At 39.2% G+C, this 11,752-nt stretch overlaps 1 protein-coding gene across 1 annotated transcript; it reads left to right on the top strand.

Moving 5' to 3' along the window:
• Positions 1–1,014: 1,014 nt before the first annotated feature.
• insig1 (insulin induced gene 1) lies at positions 1,015–11,716 on the top strand. The gene is made up of 6 exons (XM_077229117.1): positions 1,015–1,240; positions 1,379–1,718; positions 2,350–2,474; positions 2,679–2,845; positions 4,890–4,989; positions 10,059–11,716. Exons 2-6 carry the CDS (start codon positions 1,385–1,387, stop codon positions 10,086–10,088), a joined length of 756 nt encoding a protein of 251 aa, XP_077085232.1. The 5' UTR covers positions 1,015–1,240; positions 1,379–1,384; the 3' UTR covers positions 10,089–11,716.
• The last annotated feature ends 36 nt before the right edge of the window (positions 11,717–11,752 follow it).

Here is an 11,752-nt window from a genome sequence, read left to right as displayed (position 1 = left end):
TTCTGGGTGAAGGACAGACATAGGCCTACTGTTTGAGCTTGAATAACAAGGCAGACACAACCGAAATGCAGACACAACTGCAATGCTAACCACATGTCAGTAATGTCGGCTATGTTGTTTTGTGAAAGCGACCATGTTAGCAAAGTTATGCAATCACATGTCCTCGCATGAATGATAAGCCACATTGAGAATTTAGTTGTTGATGGTCGCTCTTAAAAAGGGCAAACATCTGACCCATTTATCTAGTGAGTAGTGGTTCGACTCAGGTGAGAGTTTGAACTCTGCTCTGTTCTGAATCAATAAATGTACTATGTGTACACAAGCTTATTTACAATGGGGGAACAGCCCACTGAGCATCATGACCCGATTCCCTCCTTTCAGTCTCATGGCCACTGTCCAACACACGCATCAATTATAGGCTACTTCACGCTGTCACGTAGCACCAACACACCCTCATCTCAAGCACTCGCAGGGCCTGTTAGTTTACAAGAAGTGTTCAGATTCACATAATGCTTTCTGTACAACTTCATTTCCCAAACAGGCAGTTTTGTAAGTCAATGCTTTTGCGTTCCCTCGCAAATGTTTTGCGTTAGGCTACCCCGAGAACATTTGCGTTCGCTTGCAAAAGCTTTTGTGTTTTTTGCAAGCAAACTCAAAGTTTGTCGTGGTAACGCAAAACATTTGCGAGAAAACGCTAAAGCATTGACTTATTTTCCCTGCCATCTATTTTGTTCTTCTTTACCATGTCCCAGGGGCTCTGTACGCTAAACTGAAAATCTCGAATCAGTGTAATTGTTCCGTGAAAAGGATTTTGGCCAAGTAAGATCAAAACCATTTAGAAATCCAGAAGTTTAAAACTTTGCATGACTCTTTGTCATCATCACGTCAGTCCACCCACACACACACACACACACACACACACACACACACACACACACAACTGACAGGACGTTAACATCAACAACGCGTGTCCGTGAGAGGAAGGTGGCGTGCGTTCGCGTCATATGGCCCGCCGTTCTCTGATTGGCCAGCGCGACTCACCAGACATGACCGCGCTTGTTTTCTGCAGAGGAAACGCGCGTGCGGCAGTATTCTATGTGGAATGAAAAAAGGCAAGCAGTTTCGTGAAGAGATGACCAAACAACACATCTGAAACCATATTTTGCTTGCGCCGCGTTTTGCAAAATAGTTTTAAAAGGCACAGTCGTGTTGCAGACGAGGATACTGCCTAAGGATCAAGGTGGGTTTTCATAGCCTATACTTCCACCAACTCACCTAGAACAGTTTGTCTGTAAGATTTTAAGTATTTGCAGCGCAACATTATTACAACGTTTATTTGAGCGTTTTTTCTCATGCATGACGTTTTTGATTCCCACAGTGCCAAATGCCAAGACTAGAGGAACACTGTTGGAGCTGCTCCTGTTCAACCAGTGTAAAGACGAAGGACCTGTCAAGCCCCAGCTGGATTGTTTGTAAAACGGGTGAAATGATGTCCATCATAACCTCAGTGCTGAGCCATGCATACGGCTCTCTGCACAGCCTTCAGTCCGCTAATTTAATTCGACGGGGACTTGTATTGTTTATCGTTGGAGTAGTTCTCGCCTTGGTGTTAAACTTGCTACAGATCCAGAGAAACGTTACATTGTTCCCAGAAGAAGTGCTGGACACTCTGTTTTCTTCTGCCTGGTGGATTCCCCTCTGCTGCGGCACAGCTGCTGGTAAGTCAGTAACTGTTGGGCTCGAATACACTGTTTTGTATGTGTCGATAAGTCAAACACGGTCTACTTGTTGTGGGCCTTTTGATATCGTGTTTACATTACGTAAGAGTACCTAGACTGGTGGTTGAGAGCAGTTTTGTTGACATTGGGCTTTGTCGCTATCGGTAAGTACTGCCCTGGAAACAGCCGGGCATTCGGGTTCATTCTTGGGGTGCCGCTTTTTCATTGGCTGCGCTCAAAACGGGTGAGCTGCGAGGGAGGCACGCCATTGGCTGGTACGCCGAACATGCCACTTAGACGAGAAGAGAAACACGGAAGTCGTGTGCAACCTAAATGAATGAAACTCCGCCTCCTGCATTCCTCACAGTCCACATAGTGGTGATGTGGACACATACACAGTCTACATCCTTTTCAGTAGTACTTTTTGTGAACTTACACTTAATGTGACTTAATATATGTCTATACTAATGTCATCTATTTATTTATTAAACAGGTCAAGCAAATTTAAATTGAACATAATTAACATTGAAATTAGATTCAGACATCAAATGTGATTTTTTTTTACTTTCTCTTTTCTCACATTGTTTGAGAATTAGTGTTATGTAAAGCACTACATTTTCTCTTTCCGCAGCTGTGGTTGGTCTGTTGTACCCCTGTTTGGATCGCCATCTCGGAGAGCCACACAAGTTTAAACGGGAGTGGGCAAGTGTGATGCGCTGCATTGCTGTTTTTGTGGGCATCAATCACGCCAGTGCTGTATCCTTACCAGTGCTACTCGACTGGAATATACCACACCACTTTTAAAAAGTGTACTGCATTCCAGTCTTAAGTAAAAAACATATGTATTATTACTGTACTTAAACCAAGATAACAGATTTCAAAACATTTGTTAACATTTATCCATGGAAAATGCTCAACTACAACTAACTAATTATTTACTTAAGTCAAAGTACCTCACAGAAACTGGACTTTGCCAATAATGTGCAGCTTTCATTAACTCTGGCTGCCCTGTCTCTGGGCCTGTGGTGGACGTTTGACCGTTCCAGGAGTGGCTTTGGTTTGGGGCTGACCACTGCTTTTCTAGCCACTCTCATTGCTCAGCTGCTAGTCTACAATGGCATCTACCAGTAAGTTATGACTGACACACATGCAGTGGAAACATTGTGTCATCTATTACCAAGTAACGGCTGAGTTACAGACTTGCTTCCATATTTAGATCTGCGGTTGTAGAACATGTTCAGTCATCAGTAGAGCCCAACCGATATGGATTATTGGGGGCCGATGCCGATACCGATAAAAAAAAGCCTGATACCGATATATCGGCCGATATTATTTATGTGTACAGTAGCAATATTATTTATGTGTATTATAGTACCAGTCAAAAGTTTGGACACACTTTCCTATTGGTGTGTACAAACTTTTGATGGGTACTGTATATAGAATACACAGTATAAACAGAATAAATATATAAACGTTTTGCAATGATCACTCAAATGTGGTGATCAAACACTTGTGTGACAAAGATATGTAATGGAGGCAGGGGGAATGATAGAATGAGAATGATACATTTGAGCTGTAACCAAACTAGTTTGCATTGCATGTTATATTATATTCTAAATACTGTTGCATTATCTTCACTAACGACTTTGTCTTTTAATTTAGTCACGTTATATAAAACAACTTGTATCAATAAATATATCAAAAGTGTCACTTGACATTATCTTCTATTTTTAGTCTTAATTCCTCTAATCTCTACCAGTGGAGGAAGAACTCAGATCTTTTTACTAAAGTAAAATTTATAATATCATAATGAAAACGTTTTTAATTACATAATGTACAGACTTTTATACTATTTTAAATAAGAAGTAAGCAAAATGTAGGCTACCTACTAAACGTGAAACTAGGTTACTCTTAATGCAAAATGGTCCTATATAAAGTGTTGTTATTATATCAATTATTGGAATATTGCTTGATGTTGTAATGTAGCGTTATAGGCAGAACGAGCTTTAACACGGTGTCTACACACCAGACGCGGACGTTATTGCTCGCGTCGCAACAGCTGTTTACCCGAGACGCGGAAAAGCACCCGTTACAGAGCAGAATGGGCCATCCGTTTACTGTCGGAGATTTTTCGCTCGCGCCACGCATTTTAATCAGTTTAATCAATCAATTGCCTGGATTTAATAAATAAGAAGTAAATATAGCAGACAATATAATCAGGACTTCTCAGCTGCGCGCTTGCAATAGTCACAAGCTCACACAATACGTGACAGAGGCTGGCAGCAGAGAAATCAATTCTGTGAATTACACTGCGCAAATCAAAAGTAATAGTCTACTACCCACTGGATGAAGAAGGGTTGGTTCTCAGCAGAACATATAATATTCATTTTATTGTATTTTTCGTGTTCGCATTTATGAGGAAAAAACGGACGTGACAAGCTCCGAAAGCGGCACTAAAGTGCTTTAAAACTTTCACATAGACCTCGAACAAAAAGCACAAAGCCTTTCATTAAAGTCCATTTCGTTTTGTATTAATTATATCTTAATTTTTAATCAATGTTTCATCAACCAAATGCCTGGATTTAATAAATAAGAAGTAAATGTAACAGACAATAGATAATCTCGAAACGGAGGCGTCTACTAAAATGTCTACTTTTAAACAGAACAAATCAAAACGAAAGACAAACTGCTCTCTGCTTATGTAATCCTTCTGAAATGTACATTTCTCTCTGGCGCGTTCAAAGATCACGAGTCCGCATCCTCAACTTCATCTTTGCAGCCCACAATGACTGAAAACACTTGTTTAATAAACAATTAAAATGTCTCCTTGCTATATTTGATGTATTCATATCATTGCTTTTGCCAGTTAATTGTGACAGCTTTTAGGTGCTTTATTGGCAGCACCACCCTTACATGAATCACCGCACCCGCATTTTTTTATATTGATTTATCGGCCATTATAAATGCCAATACCTATAGTTATGAAAATGCCTAATATCGGCCGATAATATCGGCTCGCTGATATATCGGTCGGGCTCTAGTCATCAGATATTATATTTTTGTAAGTGTTTTGGTCTGAATGTCAGAATGTTTGGTCTCCAATAGCTTGGATTTAACAGTTGTTACAGGTTATTAGCTAGTTGTTTCAGAGCTTTATTATTTGTTTCTCAGATATACGTCTCCAGACTTCTTGTATGTACGTTCGTGGCTGCCTTGTATATTCTTCTCTGGTGGAGTGACAGTAGGAAATATCGGCCGACAGCTAGCTATGGTGAGAAACATTTCCTCATATTTTCTTTTTCAACCTTTTTTCCCCTGTCTTTCATATTCCATGAAATCATTCCTGTACACTCAGTAAAAGTATTTTCATTAGTTTCCTGGAGTGCTTGGCACTAGGCCAGTGGATCAGAAATGAAACTTAAAATGGGGCACACCCACATAAGCAAAAGTGAAACTTTGTATCCTGGAATGGTTCAGCTATTCACAGCACTCAGTGTAAATGCTTAGTTCTTTTCATAATAACAAACTTGAATGATATAGGAACCAAACCAAACTCAGACCCAGGTTATTACACACAACAGTTTCAATGTTTACAATTTAACATACAACCTTAAGCATAATTCAGACAGGATTAGTTTTGTAAACAACGTTTGAGATAGTCATTACCAAAAGACGTTTGTGATTTCATACACTGATTCAGACGTAGTTGGGATCCAAGTTTTTCCATTTATAAAAGGCAGCACAATGACAAACTTTAGCTTCGGTTACTGTATTTGATGAAGGTCAGAACTTTACTGTACGTTCACACCGCCGCCGACTTGAGCGTCAAAGAAGCTCTGGCCGCTCTGTCAAGGACGCTTGTGAAAAAGCACGGGGAAGCTCGTTGACGCTTTGGACGCTCTGACGTAGCAGGGAGAAGAGAAGTGTCACAACATGAAATGTAATAAACAGAAAAAACAAGCAATACATTGAAAAAACCTTTTATAATGACGGCATTTTTATAACTGTTTTGGTCACATTTGGTCGGGGAAAAAAATAATAATTACCTATTATTATTATTATTATTATTATTTGCATTAGGCTATTATTTGCATTAGCGCAATTGGTCAAATCGTTGTCACCGTGAGCAAATGAATTGCATTCCCATGCCTCGTTCTTTTGTAACTGGTCCCTGTAAGCAAACAACGTCATATCATATATGATAGGAAACCCAGCAACAGCGATTATCAGCTTCTCCTCCATTTTCTCGGAAGTAATGTTTTGGTAGGAACATTTCACATCGTATGTTTCTCCGGAATCAGCCAGAGTGAAGGACGTCTTTATTCTGAATGGTTTCTGGCGTTTTGCCGCTGCTTGCCGCTGAACCGCGTCATAGCTCATTACCATAAAGTTGAGCTTCTTTCAACTTTCTGATTGACGCTCAAAACGCCCAAAACGCGACGCCGAGGGATTTGACGCTCCTTGCAGCTGAGAGAAGCCAGCTTCCATTGAAAATGAATGACTTCCGGCCGCTTTGGAATCTCAAGTCGGCGGCGGTGTGAACGCACCTTTATCCAAATGGGATTTCTTTGTGGACCCATGAGTTAACGTTAGCTGAAAAGTGGTTGGCAGTTTTCCTTGTAACTTTTATAGATGTTGTGTTAGTGAACCAAAACAAATGTTTGATTTGAAAATGTACCTGATCTCAGGAAAAACTAGAAATTTAGACACTTCTTCATTCTCTTACAACACTCCTAAATTAATTAGTAACTTGTAATGAGCAGGGGCGGAGCCAGACGATGTAAACATTCGGGGCTTAGCCCAAACCTAGGGGCGGTCCAGGCAGGGGCATACTCCCTTGGAGATTTTTTCCCCAGTTACGTCAGCTAAATGCACTATTTTTCAGGCTGTTTGAGATAATAGAATGCCTAAAAATCTATACACTACCTGGGAAAATTATGATAGTTAGGCCTACTCAGTAAAAAAAAAAAAAAATCACAGAGTAGAGCCTACAACCTATTTTGTATGTAATTGTTCTCCAGCTGTAGTGAATCCAAAACACCAAAAATGTTAAGGATGACTCATTTTCACCCCTGGCAACTAAAAAGAGGCAACCATTATCTGACTATTTTTAAGTTTGCCTAAATAGGTAAAACACAGTGGTATCTGGTGGCGTGTAAAACTTATATAGCAGCCCTTTTAGACTGGGGCCAAAACGCCACCATAACTCACTGAGAATAATTTAAGTCTCATGTGTGCAATAAAAGTTCCAAAGACCTGTGTCTTATTATTAAATATGTATACTTTTTGTTCAGAATTGCTGCATTAAATATTGATGATATTGTGCAATATGTTACAGTAACTTAATGATGCGTTGCCCAAAAAGCTTACATATAAAATTGTGGACAGTGATATTCATTTAATTAGCAATACTCTGCTGCTACCATTTATTCATTATCACTGTTCACCATAACAATTCCTTTAATTATGTAAATACTAATATGTTTATTGCATTATTACAGGCGCATCTCAAAATTTTTTAATATTGTGGAAAAGGTCATTGTGCTGCACCACCAGAACAAAACTGACAGATTAAATTCTCAGGAAACATTTGCAGGTGTTTTGAGTTGATTAGCTGATTAGAGATCTTGTCAGGTCGTATAAAAATTCTTTGTTCTAAAATTCTAATACATTTTGAGATGGGCGTACTGGAGTTTTGATTTCCATGAGCTGTAAGCCCATCATCATGATTAAAACAATAAAAGGCTTGAAATATTTAACTTTTTATGTAATGAATCTAGAATATATTAAAGATTTACTTTTTAAATTAAAGTATGGGGGGAAAAATAACTTATTGACGATATTGTTGATCTGTACTTGGAATTGTTGTCATCACTTAACTCAAGTGTTAGGCCTACAACAGCAGATTCACATGTAACACTTGTCCGCGGCTCGTCTGACGCTGCTTCTGAATCTCTCTCCGGCCGGTGAGGTTTACTGTTAGTGTTCCGTATAAAAAAACTTTATTATGTCCATAATAACTTCAGCCGGTTAGCCAGTAAGCTCGCTAAGACGCCGGTTTAAACATACAACAGCCCGCAAGCGGCCAACCCCTGATGACAACGGCGAAGAAGATTAATTTATATTCTTCTTCGTTAGTTTTTATTGGCAGTTGGCAAACAAGCTGAGTGATGCGCGATGCATTACCGTCCGCCACCACGCACATTGTTTAATTTTTTGCCGCTCCATCAGAAATTCTGAGAGGAAATTAAACAAAGTTGAAGTTATTTTAAAAAACCTAAAAGATTCGGGGCTTTTGACAAACCATTCGGGGCTTAAGCCCAATTAGCCACCCCCCCGCTCCGCCCCTGGTAATGAGTGATGAGTTTAAGTTTCCAGTGCTGTTGACACCCTCACTATCTCGTGCCTGCCTGGGCTGAAACGTCATGCCTGGACATCTTAATTAGTTGCTGATTGTAGTCTGAGGCATGTTTGTGCCATCCCATCCAAGCCTTCTCAGTCAGCTGTGTCTTTATCTTGCTGACATAACCTCGTTCTTTCTCAATAAGGGCGTGAAAGCAGATTACGCTCCTTATTTTTCATGCTAATGGTCAAAGTGCTTTACTGGCTCCAAGTGGTGCATTCTACATGTTGTTACTTGGTGTTTTTTGTTTTCGAGTTGGCACCAGCTGATTTTGCTTGACCAATTGGGATTAGTGCTCTGCTAGTATTTTTCTCAACTTTCTTTATGAAATGGCCAGTTGAGAGATTCAATGGACTTCCCATACTATATGTACCTGAATATAATAAACCAGGACCTCTGTGAATCTCTATTTGGAAGCGATATCTTCAACTGACTATTTCTAAATATACCTGTAACTCTTACCAATTAAAATTTGTATGTATTAGTACTAACAGAACACTGAAACATTTGAGAAGATTTGAAGTAAAACATTGATTACTATTAAACAATTTGCACTATACACTTTGGATTAACGAGAAAGACGTTATTTTTTTAATCATTACGTTTGTCACCATTTCTGAACAAGCTTCTGATTAGCAAATATACACAACAAGCTTACATTTTATCTCGAGATTTTCTTTTACTTGAAAACATTAAACAGTGTGTATACAAAAAATATGCAAAACAAAAGCATTTAAGATGAAGCGGAGCGAACGAGAAAAAACGCTAATAATGCTGACTGCGCCAGTTATCGTGCAGAACGTACAGTTACACTCGAGTCGGCATATTGTTATCGTTTTTTTCACATGTTCATTTTGAGGAAAAAAAAGAATATCCACATGCTAGGTTAAAATTGACTCCTCAGTCTGATAAGGCCGGGTGCAGAGAAAATGCGTTCCGTCGACAGATGTTGCATGTACACTGTGTGGTAAGCGAAGTTTCTTACAGCGCTTTGTGTGTTCTGTTTTTAAACTGGTCTCCCTTGACGAGACGTTTAGGGAAGGATATGTCTCGAGATCATTTCGCTATCAGATCAGTTCTCGGATCTCTTGGGGTGCAGCTGCGCTTTTGCCGACCTGTCGTGAATGCAGTGATGAACATCTGTCTTTCCTCATTCAACTGGTGTTTGGAAGTGTATGATAACTCCGTTTCACCCGACAATATGTTTCCACACAACATGTTATCATTTTGATATCAGTAATCATTTTGATCATATAATTCCAACCCTAACCCTAACTTCACTGCCCCTAGAGACAGACAATGACATTCTGTGATCAAATACATTCAACTTGTTTACACGCTCCAGAGTGCCACCCAGTGCATTTAGTAATAACTGTGAGTTTTAGTTTCCGTGTTTAGGATTTCACTGCATTCATGGCCAGCAAAGCAACAAATGTTGCAAAATTCAAATAGTATTTTTATTTTTCAAATAATAATTACAGATCGAATATTCGTGGCTACCCCTAGTTTGGATGATTAAATGTATAGCAATCTTTAGTTTTCGTAGAAATGGCTCTTCTTGGGAGGCTAGCCAGCTGCCCTTGGTTGAGGCATGTGAGAGAGTGTTGACCTATGAGAGGCTATCATATTTTACAGGACTCCCCCATCCACACAAGCCTTGTATAATTTGTGTTTGTCATGTATATAGTGCATACTAATTATAGTAACAATTTTGAGGGAGAAACTGGGCTTTAACTGGACCAGGTTCAGAATTTTGAATTGCTTTATTGTCTTCCAATACTTAACTATATTAATTCAATTGCTGCATGTATTCAACTCTAGTACAGTTCATGCCCTATATTCTATTGGAATTAGGGGCATAATGCAAATCAAGCTGTCTTATTTGGTAATGCAAACACTGTATTTTCTTTACTAACAGACTGTCTGTTTTTCCACAGGGCTCGACTGAGAAGCCTCATAATGACTAAGCGGGTGTCCGAGGTCATGAAATGAGCTCCGAAGAGTGCCAAAAAAGAGGGCGTGCAAACTGAGACTATATTGGGTGTCCCTGGTTTCTGTCCAAGCGTAACTTCTGCTCTTGATTTTGCTCCTCTTTATAATGATACAAGAAAACAAAAGAGCGGGTTGGTCTGAGGTGCCGCCCGGTGTGCCATGAACAGCACCTTCGAACACCCCTGGCATTCATTACTACCATCAGCGTCTTCATTGTTACAGTTCCTTGCAGTAGTGTTTCTGGTAACATCAGTCTCCTTATTACCAGGTTGCTGGACTGCCAATATAGGACTGTACAAAATCATAGCTTGGTGAAACTTTGTGTATACAAATTGAGTGTGTGTGCTGGTCCTATGTCTAAGACTAGGGAAAAAAGGTGGTGTGGAAGTGCACATTTTTTGTGTGTTTTACTTTGTGCTGGAGAACTGAAAGAGAAATCAAAGGGAAAAAAATTCAAGACTGCAAAATATCCAAAGAGGTCTGTGTACTGTCTATATAGGATTTGTTGTGGTTTAATTTTGGGGGGGAAAAAACCTGCAGCATTTCGAGACTTCCATACAGACTGACCGCCTTGAGTGTTATTATGAGTAGGCCTACCAGAGAGGTTTGATTGGCAATCACATTTGTGCAGGCTGGTTAATGTAGTATATTGACTGAAATTACCAAAAGTAAAACTAGAAACATTAGTTATCGAGAAATGAAGTGGCACCTTGAAATAAAAGTCAAACATATGTTAAAACGTCAAGGATGCCTATTTGTATTAATGTAAACTCATAGAATCATTTGAAATGGTGTAATGAAGTCCATTTAAAGGTTGGAAGGCCTCAAAGTTTGCAATCTGTGATTGCCTTTGTATTATAGAATTAAGTGCTTTTGTCACTTGTTCTCCAGTACAGTCATTTTTCTTTTTCTTTGTACTTCATTTATTGTGTATTGCTTATCACCTGTAGCGGCTTCTATAGCTATTATGAGAGGTATCACCGGGCTAGTGTGTAGGTTTGGGGATCTCAGCAAATTACGTGCAATCAGTTTCTTTGAGCCTGGTATTCTTTCATATTTATTACTTTTTACAATGTTAAGGTTCCCCAGACGACTCATATGCAGAATAGCAACAAACCAGCAATAAATAAATTGTTCTTGCATATATGTGAAGGTGTAGTATGACTGCAAACTCATTTTTAAAAGAAGTCACGCACAAACGATAATCTTGCAAATGATACCAATGACCATTTCCACTGTTCTGAAAAGATAAAACAACAACTTCATGTTTTTCTTTGTCTTTACTAGCAGTAGTAAGTTGGAGAAAAATTGTTTTAAGCAAAATGCTGTGTGCTGTATTTTGGGAATGTTAGAAGAAGAACATGAGGGAAATGTTTTAAAACCATGATAAACGTTGCTCTCAGGAGTAACAGGCTCTGTCTGAACCTCTCTGCTTCAGGGAATGAGAGATGTAAAACTGAATGAAAGCTTTATTTAAAGGGGAGAGAGAAATGCAATTATGTCTTTCTAGGAGTGAGTGCATGTGTCTTTAACACTTTGGTTCATTATATTGTTTAAGGTTCAATGATGAATGAAATTCAATAAAATTGTATGTTGTACAACAGTCTTTGAGCTATTAATTTACTCTTGAGACCTGTGT

This window comes from Siphateles boraxobius, unplaced genomic scaffold (genome assembly GCF_051911475.1).
Source record: "Siphateles boraxobius isolate OS27281-9 unplaced genomic scaffold, OSU_SipBor_1 130, whole genome shotgun sequence".
Lineage (NCBI taxonomy): Eukaryota > Metazoa > Chordata > Actinopteri > Cypriniformes > Leuciscidae > Siphateles > Siphateles boraxobius.
Note: the sequence above shows the minus strand (reverse complement) of the source record. Positions and strands in the feature narration are given on the sequence as shown.

Excerpts from the sequence above, each read along its gene's own strand:
- insig1 (XM_077229117.1), top strand. The coding sequence starts at position 1,385 with ATGCCAAGACTAGAGGAACACTGTTGGAGCTGCTCCTGTTCAACCAGT. Across the intron at positions 2,846-4,889 it reads GTCTACAATGGCATCTACCA|ATATACGTCTCCAGACTTCT; the intron begins GTAAGTTATGAC and ends TTTGTTTCTCAG. Across the intron at positions 4,990-10,058 it reads TCGGCCGACAGCTAGCTATG|GGCTCGACTGAGAAGCCTCA; the intron begins GTGAGAAACATT and ends GTTTTTCCACAG.